General features: G+C 50.2%; 1 protein-coding gene across 4 annotated transcripts; it reads left to right on the forward strand.

The window, feature by feature from the left end:
- The first annotated feature begins 1,077 nt into the window (after window positions 1-1,077).
- On the forward strand, window positions 1,078-12,982 carry TAFAZZIN (tafazzin, phospholipid-lysophospholipid transacylase). 4 transcript variants are annotated; one of them, XM_047847656.1, is made up of 10 exons: window positions 1,078-1,539; window positions 1,708-1,836; window positions 2,835-2,880; window positions 3,125-3,210; window positions 10,762-10,842; window positions 10,913-10,954; window positions 11,179-11,241; window positions 11,382-11,488; window positions 11,909-11,986; window positions 12,131-12,982. In XM_047847656.1, the coding sequence occupies exons 1-10, from the start codon at window positions 1,431-1,433 to the stop codon at window positions 12,230-12,232; spliced, it is 843 nt and encodes a 280-aa protein (XP_047703612.1). In that variant the 5' UTR covers window positions 1,078-1,430; the 3' UTR covers window positions 12,233-12,982. The 4 variants fall into 4 exon arrangements, with proteins under 4 accessions (XP_047703612.1, XP_047703610.1, XP_047703614.1 ...); XM_047847658.1 differs by having other exon boundaries at window positions 1,080-1,539; window positions 11,436-11,488; XM_047847654.1 differs by having other exon boundaries at window positions 11,909-12,982.
- Window positions 12,983-20,482: the final 7,500 nt, after the last annotated feature.

Genomic DNA, 20,482 nt, shown 5'->3' on the forward strand with positions numbered 1-20,482 from the left:
ATACTTAAATTAAAAAGGGGTGCCTGAGTGGTTCAGTTGGTTAAGCATCCGACATTGGCTCAGGTCATGATCTCACAGTTTGCGAATTCAAGCCCCTCACTGGGCTCTGTGCTGACAGCTCAGAGTCTGGAGCCTGCTTCGGACTCTGTGTGTCCCTCTCTTTCTCTGCCCCTGTCCCGCTTGCACTCTGTCTCTCGCTGTCTCTCAAAAGTAAATTAACATTAAAAAAAAAAAAAGGAATAGGAACACCTGGGTGGCTCAGTTGGTTAAGCATACAACTTTGGCTCAGGTCATGATCTCACCGCTGGTGAGTTCGAGCCCCACGTCAGGCTCTGTGCTGACAGCTCAGAGCCTGGAGCCTGCTTCCGATTCTGGGTCTCCCTCTCTCTCTTCCCCTCCCCTGCACGTGCTCTCTCTCTTTCTCTCAAAAATAAATAAACGTTAAAATTTTTTTAAGAAAGGAATAAAAACAAAACAAAAAGACTGTTTAACAGACATAAGGCTTTCTTCCAGGGTGATAAACATGTTTTGTAACTAGTTAGAGATAGTGGTTGACGGCACTGGGAATGTACTGACATAAAATACTATATTACATATATTATGCAGAGTATTTCTTTTATTATATGCCATATGTTGCTGCATATACATTACATATTACATCTACACATATGGTACAAATCTGTACTATTTTAATCCTTTAAAATTATATAATGTAACATGTATAACATCGTATATATGTTGTATATATAAAATACAGTATATAGCAGAAATCGGTATCAAAATACCACAAAACGGCGAATTCCGTTATATAAATTTTGCCTCCATAAAAATAAAGGGGAAAAAAGCGAAAGTAATGTCCCCACCAGCTCCGACCTTTAGCGGTGTCGGCTAATTGTGCTGCGTAGCCCAAATTGCCTCTCGGACCTTTCTGTGCCCGAATTAAGGGGACAAAAAGGAAGCGCGCACTCCAGCGGCTGGGACTCCACCTCGCGCTGGAGCGGGGCGGGGCGACGCAGCCCGCGGGCCCGCCCACGCTGCCGTCAAGCGGCCTGAGAGCGTTTTGCGACAGGCAGCCGGGAGCCGGGCCCCGTCGCTGGCTCGCTTTCCGGCCGGGGCGCGGGGCGCCTGGGTGCCGCCGCCGGCCCCTTTCGCTTCTCCCTGGGCCCCCTGGCTCCTGACCCCGGTGGCGGCTGGTCTGTGACGAGAGGTCGGGCCGGGCCGGCTCTGGCCTGACCTGCGAGGTGACCTTGGTCGAGTCCCCGGTCGCGCGGAGCCGCGGCGCCCGTGTGTGGCGCGGGCCTGTCAGGGACCCAGTTCCCCCGCGGCTGAGGACACAGATCTAGAGCGCCCCCCGCCCCAGGCTGCCCCGTGGCAGGGGAAGCGCCAGGCCGCCTGGGGCGGAGCGGGGGAGCTCGGTCTGGGTGGGGGAGATGCCCCTACGTGTGAAATGGCCGTTCCCCGCGGTGCCGCCGTTCACCTGGACCCTGGCCAGCAGCGTCGTCATGGGCCTGGTGGGCACCTACAGCTGCTTCTGGACCAGTGAGTGGGCCTGAAGCCGAGGCAGGGTCGGCCACGGCTGTCCACGCCCAGCCAGAGTTGGGGTTCGGGGTTGTGGGTGCGGGCCGGGGCTAGTTTGGCTGGGGGGAGCCCTGGGGCCCAGGGACAGCGAGGCCAAGACCCCTCCCCACAGTCCGTCTCTCCCCCCAGAGTACATGAACCACCTCACCGTCCACAACAAGGAGGTGCTGTACGAGCTCATCGAGAACCGAGGCCCAGCCACGCCCCTCATCACTGTTTCCAATCACCAGTCCTGCATGGATGACCCTCATCTCTGGGGTACCTGGCACCAGTGTTCTGGGCACAGGGAAGCATGGAGAGACCCCGGGAGGGCGCCAAACAAAAGCAGAACAAACTCCCTTCTCACAGGGCTCTGTACATAGCTCTGGCACTCCTGTTTCTGGGGTGTCCTGCCCCAGGAGTCAAAATACGATTTGTGGCCCGGTTGGTATCCTCTCCGAACATGATTTGGAGATGGCCTCAGAAGTTTGGAGGGAATGAGCAAGTGGGGGAGTGACTGCAGGGCAAGATGTGACGGCCTCTTTAGTTTGATGCATCAGGCCCGTGGAACCCTCTATCCTCTGTAAACCATTGAAGGTCCCACAGAGTAGTGAAACACATCTGAGAACCATAGGGTGTCCTGGCAAGGAGAGTCTAGGCTACAGGCTGGGAGACCTGCGTCCTGGTTCCAGGTTTGTTCCAGGCTGAGTTTGTACCTTTCAACTCCCCTCATTTGGGAGCCCACTTCGCCACCTAGAAGTTCCTGCTCTGCTGACTTCATAGTCTCCAGTAACCCAAATGGCTGGCTCAGGGGGTGCCCAGGGCCTGTACGGATGACTGCAGGTCAGACTGTCACGGGAAGTCAGTTGGTCAAATTGCAGCCTTTCCGAGCTCACCCTGGTCATCAGGCAGAGAAGGGTCTGTACGTTGCCACAGGCAGATCCCTGGAGACCAACAAGGAGGCTTTAGAGCCGTTCAGTAACCTGCACTCAGGTGGTGGCGCTAACAGTGGGGGGGACAAGTGTACAAGAATACACAGTGTCAAAATATGTCAGTGTGGTAGGCAGGCCAGATATGACTGTTAAGATATGGGTTGGGGTGGGAGAGAAGAACGAGTCAGGGACAACCTGAGGGTCCAGCCCAAGGGTCTGTAACATGGCACTTTGGGCACAAATGGTAGAGCTGCTGCCCTTGTTCCTCATTTCCTGAAACTGGGAGCGAACAAGATGCTCCCTGTGGACAAGGCAGGTTGGGTCATGAAGCCTTTCCTTCTCTAGGGATCCTGAAACTCCGCCACATCTGGAACCTGAAGTTGATGCGTTGGTGAGGAGGAATGGGCCCCTCGCAGTGGGCCTGGCAGGCCTCACCCGTCTCTGCCCAGATTTGCCCTCCTCCTGCTCTGCCCAGGAGGCGGCGTCCAGCAGTACAGGCAGGGCACGGGGTGGGGTTCCACAGGCCCTCCTGTGCCGCGTTTCCACATCGCCACTGATGTCAGGCACCATGCTGGGGGGACGGCAGGGCATTAGGGTGCAGGATCCAGGGATGACTGCATCTGTCCCTTCTTCAGGACCCCCGCGGCTGCAGACATCTGCTTCACCAGAGAACTACACTCCCGCTTCTTCAGCTTGGGCAAGTGTGTGCCTGTGTGCCGAGGTGAGCTGAGCCTCCAAGGAGGGGTCCGTGGGCGAGTAGATGCAGGGAGGCACTTCTGGGGCCTTTTTGGGCTTTATTTGCAATGGGGTGCTTCTGGCTAGTGCTTCTGGCTTAGCAGCACTGGGCGTGGAGGGACCCAGCTAGGACACACAGCCTGGGAACAAAGGGAGCCAGGAGCCGCTGCTCCACTGGTGTGAGTCCCAGTTGTATTGCGTGGCTGCCGCAGACGTGGCAGTGGCTGCCGGAGGAGCGATGGCTTCTTGGGGAGCACTCATGCCCTGGGACTGCCTAAGGGTTGTGTGAAGCCGGGGCTCTGGCATTAGAAGTCACGAGGCAGGGGCGCCTGGGTGGCGCAGTCGGTTAAGCGTCCGACTTCAGCCAGGTCACGATCTCGCGGTCTGGGAGTTCGAGCCCCGCATCAGGCTCTGGGCTGATGGCTCGGAGCCTGGAGCCTGTTTCCGATTCTGTGTCTCCCTCTCTCTCTGCCCCTCCCCCGTTCATGCTCTGTCTCTCTCTGTCCCAAAAATAAATAAACGTTGAAAAAAAAAATTTAAAAGAAGTCATGAGGCATTGGCCACAGCCTCTTCCCTCAAGGGTGTTGCTAAGAGACCCGCTGATGGCACTGCAGCGTCATCGGTCTGTGATGGGCGCTGCGGGCTTTGGGGTAACAACCAGGCTTGCGAGGTGAGGGTGTGACAGATGTGAAGGTTCCAGAACAATCATGTGAAGAATGTTGGACTCTGTTCTGTCATCTGGGTAGTGATGTGCTTCCAAATCTGTTCTTCCCAGAGAGCACCCTGGCTTCAGCATGGCTGGTGGCTGCGAGCAGAGCCCAGTAGAGACAGGGAGCCGGATGAGGGGCTATCGCAGGGATCCTGGCAGCAGAGCATGGTAGCGGGCCTCTGGGGGCCACTACAGACAGCCGGACAAGGGCAGCACTCTGGACACAAAGTTGACGGGACTTGTTGATAGATTGGCTATGGTGGAGGGGGGAGGAGAAGACAGCCCACAGGTGACTCTTGGTGACATCTGACACTGAGCCACTGGGAGGAGGGGATGAGGGGAATGCAGTGTGGCGGTTGGGAGGGGAGGGGAGTTCCGCTGTGCACGTGTTTCACGTGAGGAGGCCGTCCCCCGAGGAGGGGAGCAGTCCCGGAGGCAGTGGGATGTGCGGTTCTGGAACGCAGAAGAGCACTTGAGAAGGTGTTGGGGACCCAATCGGTGACAAAGTGGCAAAAGTAGAGGCGAGATGGCAGAGAGGGAGAACAGACAGAGAGCAGGGGCCCGGATGGCACCTCAGAGCACAGAAGGAGAGACAAGCCACCAAGGCAGCAAAGTGTCCTGTTTCTGGTCAAAGTGAAATGTGGTCAAATGCAATGAAGTTACCTCAGTCAAGGGCTTTTAATGCGCACTCCTCCAGGCCCTGAGATCTACTCTAGGCACACAGCTGCCTTGAGCGCTTGCTCTTGCTGCTGCCTTTGGAGGCGACTTCATTTCTCTAAAACACAAGCGGAAGCTACAGTGTTGTGGCTAGCGACCATGGTCTTGTTTACCACACCCCGCTCTCGGACATGGGGACTCTGCTCGGATACTCCCGTCCCTGAGCCTCAGGTCCTCTCTTCTGCAAGCTCGCCCAGACGTCTTCCGTGTGCACGTTTCTGAAATGTTTTACGTATTTATTTGTTATTTTTAATGTTTATTTGAGAGAGAGAGCACGCACAAGCTGGGGAGGGGCAGAGAGAGGGGGGCAGAGGATCTGAAGCGGGCTTTGTGCTGTCAGCGCAGAGCCCAACCCAGTTCTCACAAGCCGTGACACCGTGACCCGAGCCGAAGTCGGACGCTTAAGCGACAGCCACCCAGGCGCCCCCATTTGCTATTTTTAAAGTTTATCCTTTTTTGAGGAATCTCTATACCCAACATGGGGCTTGAACTCATGACGCCAAGATCAAGAGTCACATGCTCTTCTGACTGAGCTGGTCAGGCCCCCTCCATGTCCAATTCTTGTCTTGTTCTTCTTTTGGTCTGCATCCAAGTGTTATTGCACTATTAAAAACCGAAAAGAAAATCTTAGTGCTAAGCACTTTGAGTGAGAGAAGGTGGGCAGGGACAGGTTATTTATTAAACGTATTCGATGTGCAGCCAAGAGCTCACGTGGTAAAGCAAAGGAAGTATCTGGCATGCTTGGCTTTTGTATTCTAGAACATTCCATCCCCCCAGCATAGGCCTTATGATATGACATGAAGTATGGAAGTGGTGTTGTACAAGCTTTTCTTTTTTCTTTTTTCATTGAACTATAGTTGACATGTGTTACATTAGTTTCACATGTACAACACAGTGATTGGAACTCTGTACATTATGCTGTACTCACAAGTGTGAATTTTGTGACCATACAACACTATCACAACACCATTGACTATATTGCCTATGCTGTGCCTTCTATCTACATGACTTCTATTCATCCCATAGCTGGGAGGCTGTATGTCCCACTCTCCTTCATCGATTTTGCCCATCCCTCCACCCCTGCCCCTCTGGCAACCTCAATTTGTTCTCTGTATTTATGGGTCTGTTTCTGCTTTTTCTTTGTTTATCCATTTGTTTTGATTTTGATATTCCACACAAGTGAAATCATATGGTACTTATTTTTTTCTGAATTATTTCACTTAGCATGATACCCTTTAGGTCTATCCGTGTTGTTGCAGATGGCAAGATCTCATTCTTTTTTTATGGCTGAGTAATTTTCCACTGAGTGTATATGTCTGTGTGTGTGTGTGTGTGTGTGTGTCTGTGTGTGTCTGTGTGTGTCTGTGTGTGCCTGTGTCTGTCTACGTATACACCGCATCTTTATTCATTCATCTGTCGATAGACACAAGGATTGTTTCCCTATCTTGCCTATTGTAAAGCTGCAATGAGCAGGGGTGCATATCTTTTCAAATTAGTGTTTTTGTTTTCTTTGGTTAATAGGAGTGGAATTACTGGATCATATGCTATTTTTATTGTTAATGTTTTTTGAGAGAGAGAGAGAGAAAGCTAGTGAGAAGGGGGGGCAGTGAGAGGGACAGAGAGAGAGAGAGGGAGGGAGGGAGGGAGAGAGAGAGAGAGAGAGAGAGAAAGAATCCCAAGTAGGCTCTTCACTGTAGTACAGAGCCCAACATATGGCTCAAACTCAAGAACCATGAGATCACTACCTGAACCAAAATCAAGAGTCAAATGCTTAACAGACTGAGCCACCCTGGTGCCCCTATTTTTATTTTTATTTTTTTGAGGAAGCTCCATACTGTTTTCCACAGTGGCTGTACCAATTTACATTCCCGCCAACAGTGCATGAGGGTTCCTTTTTCTCCACGTCCTTGCCAACACTTGTTATTTCTTGTCTTTTTGATACAAGCCATTCTGACAGCTGTGAGGTGATCTCTCATCGTGGTTTTGAGTTGTAATTCCCTGACGGTGAGTGATGTTGAGCATCTTTCCACGGGTCTGTTGGCCATCTGGATGTCGTCTTTAGAGAAATGTCTAGCTTTGTAAATTGGATTATTTGATTTTTTTGGTGTTGTGTAGGTTCTTTACACAGTTTGGATGTTTGGATATTAACCCGTTATTGGAAATATCATTTGCAAATGTCTTCTCCCATTCAGTAGGTTGCCTTTTCGTTTCGTTGATGGTTTCCTTTGCTGTGCTGTACAAAAGCCTTTTATTTTGACGTAGTCGCAAGAGTTATTTTTGCTCTTATTTCCCTTCTCTGAGGAGATATATCTAGAAAAAGGTCGCTAAGGCCAGTGACAAAGAGATTACTGCCTATGTTTTCTTCTAGGAGTTTTATAGTTTCAGGTCTCACATTCAGGTCTTTAGTCCATTTTGAGTTTATTTTTGTGTATAGTGATAGAAAGTGGTCCCGTTTCATTCTTTTGCATGTAGCTGCCCAGTTTTCCCAGCACTATTTGTTGAAGAGATTGTCTTTTCCCCATTGTGTATTCTTGCCTCCTTTGTTGTAGATTAATTGATCACATAAGCTTGGATTTATATCTGGGCTCTCCGATCTGTTCTATTGATCTGTATGTGTTTTTGTGCCATACTGCTCTGATTACTACAGGTTTGCAGTATCTCTTGAAATCTGGGATTGTGCTGCTTCAAGATAGCTTTGGCTATTTGGTGTCTTTTGTGGTTTCATACAAATTTTAGGATTATTTGTTCTAGTTTTGTGAAAAATGCTGTTGGTATTTTGATATAGATTGCATTGAATCTGTAGACTAGGGTCATATAGATGTTGGAACAATATTAATTCCTTTAATCCATGAGCATGGAATATCTTCCAATTTGTTTGTGTCATCATCAATTTCTTTCATCCAGTGTTTTGTAGTTTTCAGAGTACAAGTCTTTTACCTCCGTGGTTAAGTGTATTCCTAGGTATTTTGTTCTTTTTGGTAGAACTGTAAATAGAATTGTTGTCTTAATTTCTCTTTCTGCTAGTTTGTTATTAGTGTATAGAAATGCAACGGATTCTATGTGTTAATTTTGTATCCTGCAGCTTTACTGAATTCCGTTTATTCTAACAGTTTTTGGTGGAGTCTTTAGAATTTTCTACATGTAGTATCACGTCATCTGCAAATAGAGACAACTTACTTTCTTCCTTACCAACGTGGATGCCTCTTATTTCTTTTTCTTGTCTGATTTTTGTGGCTAGGACTCCCACTACTATGTTGAATAAAAGTGGTGAGAGTGACATTGTTGTCTTGATCCTGGCCTTCAGAGAAAAGGTCTCAGTTTTTCCCCATGGAGGACGATGTTTGCTGGGGGATTTTCATATAGAAGGCCTTTATTATGTTGAAGTATGTTCCCTCTGAACCGACTTTCTTGAGGTTTTTATCATGAACAGATGTTGCATTTTGTCAAATGCTTTTTCTGCATCTATTGAGATGATCATGGGGTTCTTACCCTTCATCTTGTTAATGTGGTGTATTACATTGATTGATTTGCGCATATTTGAACCATCTTTGCATCCCTGGAATAAATACCACTCGATTGTGGTGAATGATCCTTTGAATGTGTTGTTGAATTTTGGTTTCCTGATATTTTGTTGAGGATTTTTGCATTTACCATCATCAGGGATATCGGCCTATAGTTCTCTCTTTTTTTTGTAATGTCTTTGTCTGGTTTGGGTATCAGGGTCATGCTGGCCTTGTAGAATGTATTTGGAAGCTTTCCTTCCTCTTATATTTTTTGGAATTGTTTGAGGAGAATAGGTATCAGCTCTTCTTTAAACGTTTGACAGAATTCACCTGTGAATCCATCTGGTCTTGGACTTTCGTTTGTTGGGAGTTTTTGGATTATAGATTCAAATAATCAGTCACTAGTAGTCGGCCTGTTCAGCTTTTCTATTTGTTCCTGATTCTGTTTTGAAAGACTGTGTGTCTAGGCATGTATCCATTTCTTCTGGGTTGTCCAATTTGTTGGCATATAATTTTTCATAGTAGTCTCTTATAATCCTTTGTTAAATATATTTTAAAAATTTTTTAATTTATTTATTTTGACAGAGAGGGAGGGCACACAAGCAGGGGAGGGGCAGAGAGAAAGAGAGATAGAGCATCTGAAGCAGGCTCCACACCAGCAGCGTGGAGCTTGATGTGAGGCTCGATCCCACAACCCTGGGACCACGACCTGAGCTGAAATCAGCAATTGGATGCTTAACTGACTGAGCCACTCAGGCGCCCTTCTTAGAATCCTTTGTGTATCTGTGGTATCAGTTGTTATTTCTCGTCTTTCATTTCTGATTTTATTTATTTGGGTCCTCTCTGTCTTTTTTTTTTTTAATGTTTATTTATTTTGAGAGAGAGAGAGACAAAGCGGGAACAGGAGAGGGGCAGAGAGAGAGGGAGACACAGAATCCGAAGCAGGCTCCAGGCTCCGAGCTGTCAGCACAGAGTACAACACAGGGCTTGAACCCATGAACCATGAGATCATGACCTGAGCCGAAGTCAGATACCCAACTGACCGAGCCACCCAGGCGCCCCGCCACTCTGGTCTTTATTATTTTCTTCTAACTTTGGGCTTTGTTTTTCTTCTTCTAGTTCTTTTAGGTATAAAATTAGAGTGTTTATTTGAGATTTTTCATGTTTCTTCAGATAGGCGTGTATCACTATACATTTCCTTCTTAGAACTACTTTTGCTGTGTCTCAAAGATTTGGGAGCATTGTAGTTTAGTATGAATTTTTATTTCAAGCTGGGTGCAGTTGCACCAGCGGCTCAGAAGGAGATGACACCTCTGAAGCCCACCCCCTACCAGTTAATGCTACCCGAAGTAGGGGAACCAGTGCTCTCACAATGCCCTGAGAAGCTGTGGTGGGTGATTGCTCCTCAACTCCAGCCCGTGAAGAAGCTGCCAGGCCAGGTCCCAATTGGGTTGGGTTGAGACCCCTGGATGCCTCACTAGCACCTTGTAAAGACTCGGCTTTGCAGAGAACAGGTTAAAAGTCCATTTCTTGGTGAACTGGCCTGACATAGTCCCAATGTGTGTCTCCTCCTCTATATGATATGGCTTTCCCTACTCAATAAGTCTGTCTGTCACTGTCCACGATATGGACAAGATCGAGGAGATTCTTAGTACGTGTGGTCACAGTGGTCTCCGAGGGACTCCCAGTTGAAAGCCAGTATATAGCATTAGGTATGTGTGTCTGTGTTGCTGCAAATGCCAGGCCACCTGGGTCTAGTGTCATGGTCCCCAGGTGTCTCCAAGGTGAGTGTTATTAGCCGTAGGGCAGCTCCACTCCCCTTCTCTCAGCCTAGCCAGTCTGAGTTTTTCCCAACCCTCAGTGACACTGTGTTCCATCGAATGTTCTCCCTTTTCCAAGAGATCTCGATAACTGAGAGACTAGTTTCAGAGGGAGCAGAGCCCTGTGAGGAGTGAAGGGGTCAGCAGAAGGGAGGGATGGCGGTGGCCGAGGGCTCAGGCAGGGCAGGGAGGCCCAGGAGGGACGGCTGTGGGCACAAGCCTAGCCAAGACCCCAGGAAAGGGTTGCTGTCCAGGATCCTGGGCCCAAGCGAGGCTGGAGATCGTGAGTGGACTTGGTTTGCTCGAGCGGTGCCCTCTGGGCCGGGGGCAGCAGATGGGAGGCTCGCCACAAGGCTGGTGCGTCCCAAGGAGAAAGCAGGCTGCAGGAGCTGGAGAGGGAGGGAGGGCAAGGAGAATGCTGAGCAGATCCAGGAGCCCACAAGGACGCATTCTGTGGGTGTCTGTGGTGCAGTGCCCGAGGCTGTGGCGGGGCCAACAGGTAGAAGGTGGGGTGCAGACTGGCGAGGGAATCGCCAGTTAAGAATGTCAGTTGGAGACTGAGACAACGATGCTGCCTTGCACATGACAGGTAGTTTAGAGAATATTCTGAACAAAGGATGTCGAGGGCACAGTGCAACCGGGGCTGAGTCCCCAGAGAGTTCTCAGAGGATGTCCACGTGGATGGTGTGGTGGAGGATGAGGAAGTCCTTGAGCTGCTGCTTCGTTCCCAGGGGAAGGAGGGAGCCCCGAGAGAACGGGGACTGATGGCGCATGCCTTCTCTTGGCAGGAGACGGTGTCTACCAGAAGGGAATGGACTTCATTTTGGAGAAGCTCAACCATGGGGACTGGGTGCACATCTTCCCGGAAGGTCAGTACAGTTGGCGGGGTTGCACACCGCGCCAGCTGCCAAGCCTCATCTCTGTCCTCTCTCTCCACAGGGAAAGTGAACATGAGCTCTGAGTTCCTACGCTTTAAGTGGGGTAGGCACTGCTGGCCTCGTGTGGCTGGGTCGGACGGTGGCAGATGGGGCAGATGGGTGTGTTGGTTGTAGTGGGAAGGGGGCAGGTGCTGAGACGAGGGCTCGACTGGCAGAGGAGCTGGACCAGGGGAGTTGGTTTTAACGGGAAGACGGCAGGGGTGGCCTGGCTGTAGGCTGGCGCTGAAGCTGTGCTCTTGCTGATGTTCCCACCTCTCCCCGGGGCAGGAATCGGACGTCTGATTGCCGAGTGTCATCTCAACCCTGTCATCCTGCCACTGTGGCATGTTGGTGAGCACCTGTCTTGGGCCAAGGCTGTGGCCTGGGTGTGGGGGCGGGAGAGGAGGGGCTTCCCTAGGTCTTGGGGGTTTCCCCTGGCTGGCAGGGAGAGGGCCTCTGGGGTAGGGGGCCGGGGCTCCATCTGTTCCCAGGTCACCGTGCTCCACCCCATGCCCGCTTCCTGGCCTCTGTCCACTGTGCTGCAGGAATGAATGATGTCCTTCCTAACAGCCCGCCCTACTTCCCCCGCTTTGGACAGGTGTGTAGGGGCTGTTGACCTTCGTGTGTCTGTCTGTCTACTGTGTGCGTCGTGTCTCCCACTCAGCACTGCTGAGGCCAGATTCAGGAGCTGAGCTTGAAGCTGCAGCAGGGGGACCGAGTGGAACAGAGAGAGAGGGACTCCCTGGCACCAAGGCCAGTAGAAGAGAGCAAAAGAAATCAGGGTGGGTGGAGGCGGTGAGCCCTGGGGTTTGGATAAGACAGGACATTCAGAGCATGGACCGCAGGATTTGAATGGCACTGAGCCTGGCCACTTTGTCTTAAAGAGGGAGAGTGGCCGTGAGGGAGCATGCAGCAAGTTAGGGGAAGGACTTGGCTCCTCGCTATCTGGGGTGGTTGGGCCATGGCTGTGGGCACTCTCCCTGTTTCTGTCACCCACTGGTGGCTGGTCTCCCTGCAGAAAATCACCGTGCTGATCGGGAAGCCCTTCAGCGCCATGCCTGTACTTGAACGGCTCCGGGCAGAGAACAAGTCGGCCGTGAGTTGTCTCTCTGCCCTGCCACCCCCCACTTCCCTTTGCCACCCGGCAGCTGTCTTAGCCTCTCCCGGCACCCTCAGCCTCCCAGGGCTCCTGGGCAGAGCTCCCTGAGGGCCGCAGGCCAGCCTGAGTCCTTCCCCTCAGGTGGAGATGCGCAAAGCTCTGACGGACTTCATCCAGGAAGAATTCCAGCGCCTGAAGGTCCAGGCGGAGCAGCTGCACGGCCACCTGCAGCCCGGGAGATAGACGGTGCCCTCACTTCCTCCTGCAAGGGGGCGCTGGCCCCCAGGCCCGGGACAGAGGCAGCTCCCACCCAGGCCCTGGCCACCGGCCGCCGGCCGCCAGCGCTGTCTCCAGGCTCTTGCCCTGCACAGAGCTGAACTGGGGGACGGACTGATGTTTTGAGCAGATATGTTCTTTTAGACAGATTTGTGCACAACCCCAAACAGGGATCATGTCCCAGCTGGTGAGCATTCCCTCTGCTCTGAGCTGCTTCGGTTGAAGGAAGGGTTTCAGCTACTCCTCCCACTTGGCCACGAGAGGAGGAAAAAATTTCGGCAGGGACCTCCTTCCTCTCCCAGGGCTGGCGTCAGGACGGAGGGTACTTGAAGGGGGGCAGGTGGCCAGGCCAGAGGTCCGCACAGGACTTCATGAGGCCCTTGGCTTGGCATCCACCCGATAGGCCTGATCCAGGAGCTGCCTCAGCACGTCCTCAGGGACGGCCGTCGGCCACCTCTTCCTTCCGCCCACACTTCCCACAGGCGTGGGGTCCTCAGGCAGGGCCCAGCTCCACGCCGCGAGCAGAAGGGCAGCCTTTTGCTAGAAGTGAAATCCAGCTGGATGGAGCCTGTGGCAAGGGCCCGAGACCCAACCACTCACCCGTGTGCCGGGGCCCAACAACTGCTCTGTCTTTTCCACCTCCCTGGCATCACCAGAGACCCCTGGGGCCTGGGTTTTCATGTTTTGTAGCCAATAAAGCATCTGTGTCGTGTTTTACCTCTGGCCTCGTCATAAGGGTGGGGATGGGGGGAGGTGACCTGCTGGAAGGCTGGACCCTTAGAGCAACCAGGGCCCTTGAGCAGATGGGCGTCAAGCTCTCAGTGTGCACCAGTCACGTAAAACTTCAGTCGTTACCTGTAATCCGCATAACAACCTTGCAAAAGTAGGGATTAATCTCATTTTGCAAAGGAGGCAGAGCGAAGCTAATGGACTTGCTTCCAAAGCTGAATCGAGTAAGGTAAGAAGCAGCAGATAGCAATAGAATCCTCCCCAGGCTTGTTTCCAGGCGGGAGGAGGTCTCCAAAGGGCCCAGCAAGCCTCCACGAGCCACAAGTGCTTTGAGGGGAGGTGGGAAGCAGGACACCTTGATGGAGCCGGAGACCCTTGAAAGGAGCAAAGACGGGTGGAAGCACTCTCTGTACAAGCAAAAGCAAATCCTCTGCAGGAAAGTGAGCTCGGTTTAGGTCTCCAGTTCATCCACAAGTTAAACTCAAGCCAGAAGACTTCACAAAGATCACCAAACATAGAGGGAAATGAAGCATTGTACTTATGTCAGCAGGAACAAGAACAGGTTGAAACCTGTGGGAACTTCTGAAATTGACAGGGTCAAACAGAATATGCAAAATAATAGAAATGTGGAAGAAAAAAAAGGTAGAACCTGATCAGGACGGCAATTGTGTGTGAATCTACTTATTTCAAAGTAAGAGGTTTGGGGGCACCAGGGTGGCTCAGTCGGTTAAGCGTCTCTTAATTTCAGTTCAGATCATGGTCTCCCTGTTTGTGGGATCGAGCCCTGCATCTGGCTCTGCACTGACAGCGCAGAGCCTGCTTGGGGTTCTCTCTCTGCCCTGCCCCCGCTTGCATGCACTCTCTCAAAATAATTTTTCAATGTTTATTCTTTGAGAGAGGGGGAGAGAGAGAGCACGAGCAACGCAGGGACAGAGAGGGAGACACAGAATCTGAAGCAGGCTCCAGGCTCTGACCGGTCAGCACAGAGCCCGGCGTGAGGTTCAAACTCAGGAACTGTGAAATCATGACCTGAGCTGAAGTCGGATGCTTAACTAACTGAGCTGCCCAGGCACCCCAAAATAAACATTTTTTTAAAAAAAGGAGTGCCAAAAGGTTTTTTTTTTTTAAATTTCTTTTAACGTTTATTTATCATTGAGAGAGCATGAGCATGAACATGGGAGGGACACAGAGGGGAAGCAGGCTCCAGGCTCCCAGCCGATCAGCAAAGAGCCTGATGCGGGGCTCGAACTCACAAACCTCGAGATCATGAAGTTGCCCCAGGCGCCCCAAAGGTTTTTTTAAAGTAACCAGAAAGGAAAAAAATCACTTGCGGGGAGGGACACATACTGTTGGCTAATTTCCATTTGCAGGTCCAAATGTAATACCACTTTTTCATATATGTCCATTCGAACAAACAACTACAGATATTTACCATATAGAGGTTTCTGCAATTAGGTTTTTTCATACAAATTATTTTTCAGAGTAGTTTTAGGTTCACGGCAAAATTTGGCAGGGTGCCTGGGCGGCTCAGGTCATGATCTCATGGTTCGATGTGGGTTCGAGCCCCACATCGGGCTCTGTGCCAAACTCTTACTTGGAGCCTGGAGCCTGCTTCAGATTCTGTGTCTTCTCCTCTGTCTTCCCCTCCCCTGTTGTGATCTGTCTCACTCTGTCTCTCAAAAATAATTTTTTTTTAATTTGGCTTGTCCTGTGATTGTGAAATCTACAAATACCATTCACCGTATTAACCAAATAAAGGAAGAAAACCCATGTGGTTATTTCAATAGATACAGAAAGAGTACTTGATAGAGTATTCATAGTTTAAAAAAATTTTAGCAAACTATAAATAGGAGGGAACTTTCCTTTTTTTTAAGTTTACTTTTGAGAGAGCTTGTGTGTGCACAAGCAAGTGGGGAAGGGGCAGAGACAGAATCCCAAGCAGGCTCTGCACTGTGAGCTCAGAGCCCGATGTGGGGCTCAAACCCACAAACCATGAAATCATGACCTGAGCCAAAATCAAGAGTCAGATGCTTAACCGACTGAGCCACCCGGGCACCCCTTACCACAATTTTAAAACTCAAAATTTTAAATTTTTTTTTCAACGTTTTTTTATTTTTATTTTTGGGACAGAGAGAGACAGAGCATGAACGGGGGAGGGGCAGAGAGAGAGGGAGACACAGAATCGGAGACAGGCTCCAGGCTCCGAGCCATCAGCCCAGAGCCTGACGCGGGGCTCGAACTCACAGACCGCGAGATCGTGACCTGGCTGAAGTCAGACGCTTAACCAACTGCGCCACCCAGGCGCCCCTAAAACTCAAAATTTTAAATGTATATTTATTTATTTTGAGAGAAGAGAGAAAGGGAGAGAGGGAGGCACAGAAAGAGAGAGAGAGAGGGAGAGAGAGAATCCCAAGCAGGCTCCGCCACAGCAGTGCGGAGCCCGATGTGGGGCTCAAACCCACCAACCGCGAGATCATGACCTGAGCCGAAATTAAGAGTCGGACGCTTAACCGACTGAGCCACCCAGGCGCCCCTAAATAATCAAGATTTTAGAAATGATCTGATCAATATAACAAGTTGATTCTAAAGTTTATATGCAAGCACAATGGCCCGAGAAGAGCCTCTTGAAAGAGAAGAATGAGCAGGTGTCAGAGTTTAGTATGAAGCTATGGTGCTTGAGACACTGTGGTGTTGGATAGACAGATGGACCACTGGCATGGCATGGAGACCCCGAAGCTGATCCACAGCCGCATAGACGCTTCTTATCCCCCAAAAGCACTCTTTCAAGACACTGGGTAAAAGGATGTTTGTCTCAATAAACAGTACTGGGACAATTGGACATCTTTATGGAAAAAAAGAAAGTTGACCCCTACCTTCACACTATCCATAAAAGTGTGAAAAACAAGACAACTTCTAGAAGGGAATGTAGGAGAATATTTCCATAATCTTGGAGGCAGGGAAAGGTTTCTTAAACAGGAAATTAAAAACATTAATCATAAAGGAAAAAATGGTAAATTTGACTTTTGAAAATTAAGAAGTTTGGTTCATCAGAAAACATCATTAGGAGAGTGAAAAGGGGTGGGAGGTACCTGGCTGGCTCAGTTGGTGGACCACCTGACTCTTGATTTCAGGGTCGTGGGTTTGAACCCCACATTGGGCCTGGAGCCTACTTAAAAAAATTTTTTTTTTTTAAAAAGAGAGTGAAAAGGGAAGCAATTTGTAACACACATAAGCAACACAGGGCCCTATGCAGAATATGTAAAGAGCTCATAAATCCTCATAAATCAACAAGAATAAGATCAACAATGCAACAGAAACATGGGAAGATGGACAGAACAGGCATTTCACAGGAGAGGAAACACAACGGGCAGGGCTGAAAATATATATACTACGTGAGTTTCCTGTAGCCACAGTAACAAAGTACCACAAGCTGAGGGGGCTTAAAACAACACAGATGTATTCTCTCCTGGTTCTGGAGGCCAGAAGTCCGGGGTCAAGGCGTGGGCAGGGTTGTTTCCTTCTGAGGGCTCTGAGGGCGAATCCGTTCCCGCCCGCCTCCTAGCCTCCGGTGGTGGCCAGCGGTCCTTGGTGTCCCTTGGCTCCTAGAAAAGTCACCCCGATCTCTGCCTTCACCTCCATGTGACCTTCTGTGAGTCTGTGCGCCCCTTTTTCTCTTCTTAAAAAGGCCCCAGCCATTGGCTTAGGGCTTGCTCTAACTCATCCAGCATGACCTCATCTTAAGTAATTACATTTATAAAGACCCTATTTCCAGATAAGGTCCCATTCTGACGTTCCAGGTGGGCGTGAATTTTGAGGGATGCTATTCAACCCGGTACATATACTGTATGACCTGGCCATTCTCCACCTAGGTGTGTGCCCACCGGAACACGAGACATATACATAACTGCAGGCAGCACCGTTAGCCATACTAACCAGGGTAGGAAACCACTCAGATGTCCGTCACCAGGGGAAGGCCTCAATCACTGGCAGAATATTTATCCAGGGGAATGCCACGCAGCAGTACTGCTATCATGCAATGATTCGCATTAACCTCCCATTGTTGAGCAATCATGATGCAAAATATAATACTGAATAATTTCACTTACATGAAGTCCCCAAATAGACAAAACAAAGCCATCATATTTAGAGATGCATGCTTAACTGGTGCCATGGTCTGAGTGTTTGTGTCATCCTACACCAAGTTCATACGTTGAAACCTAGTGTCCTAATGGTATTGAGGCAGGGCGCGAGGAGGTGCTGAGGTCTTTAGGGTGGAACCCTCACGATTGGGATTAGTGCCCCCCCGAGGGGCCCCAGAGAGCTCCCCGGCCCTTTCCACCAGGTGAGGATACAATCAAGGCCCGCAACCTGGAAGAGGGCCCTCGCCCCACCCTGCTGGAACCCCGACCTCAGACTCCTGGCCTCCAGAGCTGTGAGCTATAAATCTCTGCTGTTTACAAGCCGCCGGTCTGTGGTATTTTATCATAACAGCTGGAACAGGTTAATGCAATTAGTAAAATGATCAGGACCAAAGTGATGACCACAAAAGTCAGGTCCGGGCTCACTTCGGTGGAAATGAGATGGAGGTGATTAGAGAGGAGTGCAGGCATTAGACACATGGGCACATATATACGTGGTCAACCTACTAAGAAAAAGCAGAGAACGGCAAATACCAAATTCAGGCTAGCAAGGACTTCTGTGGGGAGGCAGGAAAATGGGATGTGGGGACCCAGATTCCTGCCAAGGAGTTGGCAGTGGCCTGTGAAGTCTGGGGCAGGGTTTATGAGGATTCCTTTTATTGTATGCTTCATATACAGGTAACATATAACAGGTGACACATATACATGTAACACATGTAACCTGTGTAGCATATAGATATTACACATGTCTTGCTTCATGTCCAATATTCTATTAAACAATTTAAGAAGGGGCGCCTGGGTGGCCCAGTCACTTAAGCTTGATTTCAGCTCAGGTCATGATCTCACAGCTCAGGAGTTCGAGCCCCGCATTGGGCTCTGTGCTGACAGCACGGAGCCTGCTTGGGAGTTTCTGTCTCCCTCTACCTCTGCCCCTTCCCTGCTCATGCTCTCCCCCTCTTCTCTCTATCAAACTAAATAAATAAACATTTAAAAAAATAAAACAATTTAAGAAGACATAGGGATGATGAGGGCCCAGAAGGGTTCTAATGAATTATTGAAGTTAAAAAAATTTTTTTAAATTTTTTTAACATTTATTTACTTTTGAGAGAGAGAGAGAGAGAGAGAGAGAGAGAGAGAGAGAGAGAGAATATGAGCAGGGGAAGGGCAGAGAGACGGAGACACAGAATCCGAAGCAGGCTCCAGGCTCCAAGCTGTCAGCACAGAGCCCGACGCAGGGCTCGAACTCACGAACCGCAAGATCCTGACCTGAGCCGAAGTTGGACGCCTAACGACTGAACCACCCAGGTGCCCCGAATTATTGAAGTTTTTACCGTAAAGGTGGAGGAAGCCCACAGAGAGAAGATGCTCATTGGTGCTGTCAACATTTAGTGTGAGTGACTCAGCTTAGATGTCACCTCCTGGTCAGAGCAGCCTCAAGCAGGTGCCCCTCTCTGTGCCTCCCTCCCAGCCTCATCCCTCCCCGTTTTGAACATCCATCAGCCTGTGTCATGTCCTGCTGTCCTGCATCTTCTCTAGACCAGACTGGATTGGGAACTTGGGGGAGGGGCGGTGGGGTCCAAATCTGACTCAGTGCCTGCCCCATAGCAAGTGCTTTAGGAAGCCTCGAGGGTCACCACTCCAAGGACCCCTGACAACTCAGAGGAATAAAAGCAGCCACAAGCAACCTTCCCCCCTAAGGATGAAAGCATTTCACCAAGAGACTGCTGGCTGGCAACGTCGCATTTGCAAGAAAGTCATTGCCTTCAAAATTTATTTAAACAGCTCTTTTTGTATTCTTCGGTTTGCTCATGGCCAGTGGTTCCTCTTATCACTCTGTGTCACCATTCTCCTGGTCCCCAAGGCATCCATCCCTTTCCCTTGATACCTTCTGCTCCTGTGGCACCATTCTAGAACTTTCCTCCCAAAATATGGCCCTTGCTGGGTCTGTCCTGAGCCTGGAGGACTTCACCACACTGCGATGCCATTTAGGGACCTCGACCTCGTTTCTTTCACCCACTGGGTGCCAGCCCAGGCAGGCTCTCCAGGACTTCCGTGAGTGACCAAATGAGGGAATGCAGCTGAGTCCCAGGGTCGTGCTGTGTGCTGGTCCCTCGTCTCCCTGGCTGCCCCAGCTCTGGCTCTGGCTCCAACTTCTCAGTTCCAATGCTCCTAGGACCCCTGCCCCCATGCTGGCATCATGACACCTGGTCAAAACATCAGTCCTGGACCAACGCTGAGGCAGCAGCCTCTGGTCTGTCTAGCCTTCTCTCTCTGCCCCTCCATTACTCTTGCCAAGCTCCCATCCTCTCCGTCCCAGAGACGTGACAGCCTCCTCTTGGTCTCTGCTAGTGCTCTCATCCCCTCTAGTCTGCTCTGCTTACCACAGCCAGATCAGCCGCTTAACAAAAAATAAGATGGGGGCGCTGGGTGGCTCAGTTGGTTGAGCGTCCGACTTTGGCTCAGGTCATGGTTTGTGAGTTCGAGCCCCGCGTCGGGCTCTGTGCTGACAGCTCAGAGCCTGGAGCCTGCTTCGGATTCTGTGCCTCCGCCTCTCTGTGCTCCTCCCCCACTCAAGCTCTCTCTCAAAAATAAACAAACCTTAAAAAAATTAAAATCAAATCATGGCACTGGGGCTTCTGGGGATAAAGTAAAGCTCCAGTGCAAACGTCTCCCCTCAGCTGGCCTGAACATGGCCACTTGGGGGCCCCACAACACCCCAAATTTAACTGTCCCTGGTTGACTCCGTCTCGTCCCAAGAGTCACCTTCGGACACCGTCTTCCTCAACCATGTCCTATCAAGTCCACCTCCTCTCTCTAGGATCAACTGCCACTGTCCTAGTCGGAGCCATGCTCGTGACAACCATGACTACAATCTCTTAAGCAGTTTCTCTGACAAGCAGAGGTAATCAGTGAGCTGGCCTGGGTGTTTGAAGGGCAGCGGTGTCTGGACATAGTGTCTCGCTGTCCAATCATGAGCGCCCGGCTTATTGCAACCACAAATGGTGCCTCAGCAGACCTTTTTGCATGTGCGTCTCCCGGCTCAGGTGAGTATTTCTGTTGAATGGACCCGTATGAGGAAAATTGCTTGGTTGAGGGTCATATACATTTTTCAGCTTGTTAGATGCTGCCAAATTATCCACCAAATTGGTTCTACCAACTGACACTCTTACCACTGTGTAGGTGAGACTCTATCTTCTAACATCCTTGATGACAATAGGCATTATCAAACTTTCTTCTCAATTTTTGTTATGAAAAATGTCACACATATAGTGTATTAGTTTCCTAGGGCTGCCGTAACAGATCACCATAAATTGGCAGACTTAAGACGACAGAAACTTCTCTCCCAGTC

Source organism: Prionailurus viverrinus, unplaced genomic scaffold, assembly GCF_022837055.1.
Source record: "Prionailurus viverrinus isolate Anna unplaced genomic scaffold, UM_Priviv_1.0 scaffold_49, whole genome shotgun sequence".
In the NCBI taxonomy this organism is placed as follows: Eukaryota; Metazoa; Chordata; class Mammalia; order Carnivora; family Felidae; genus Prionailurus; species Prionailurus viverrinus.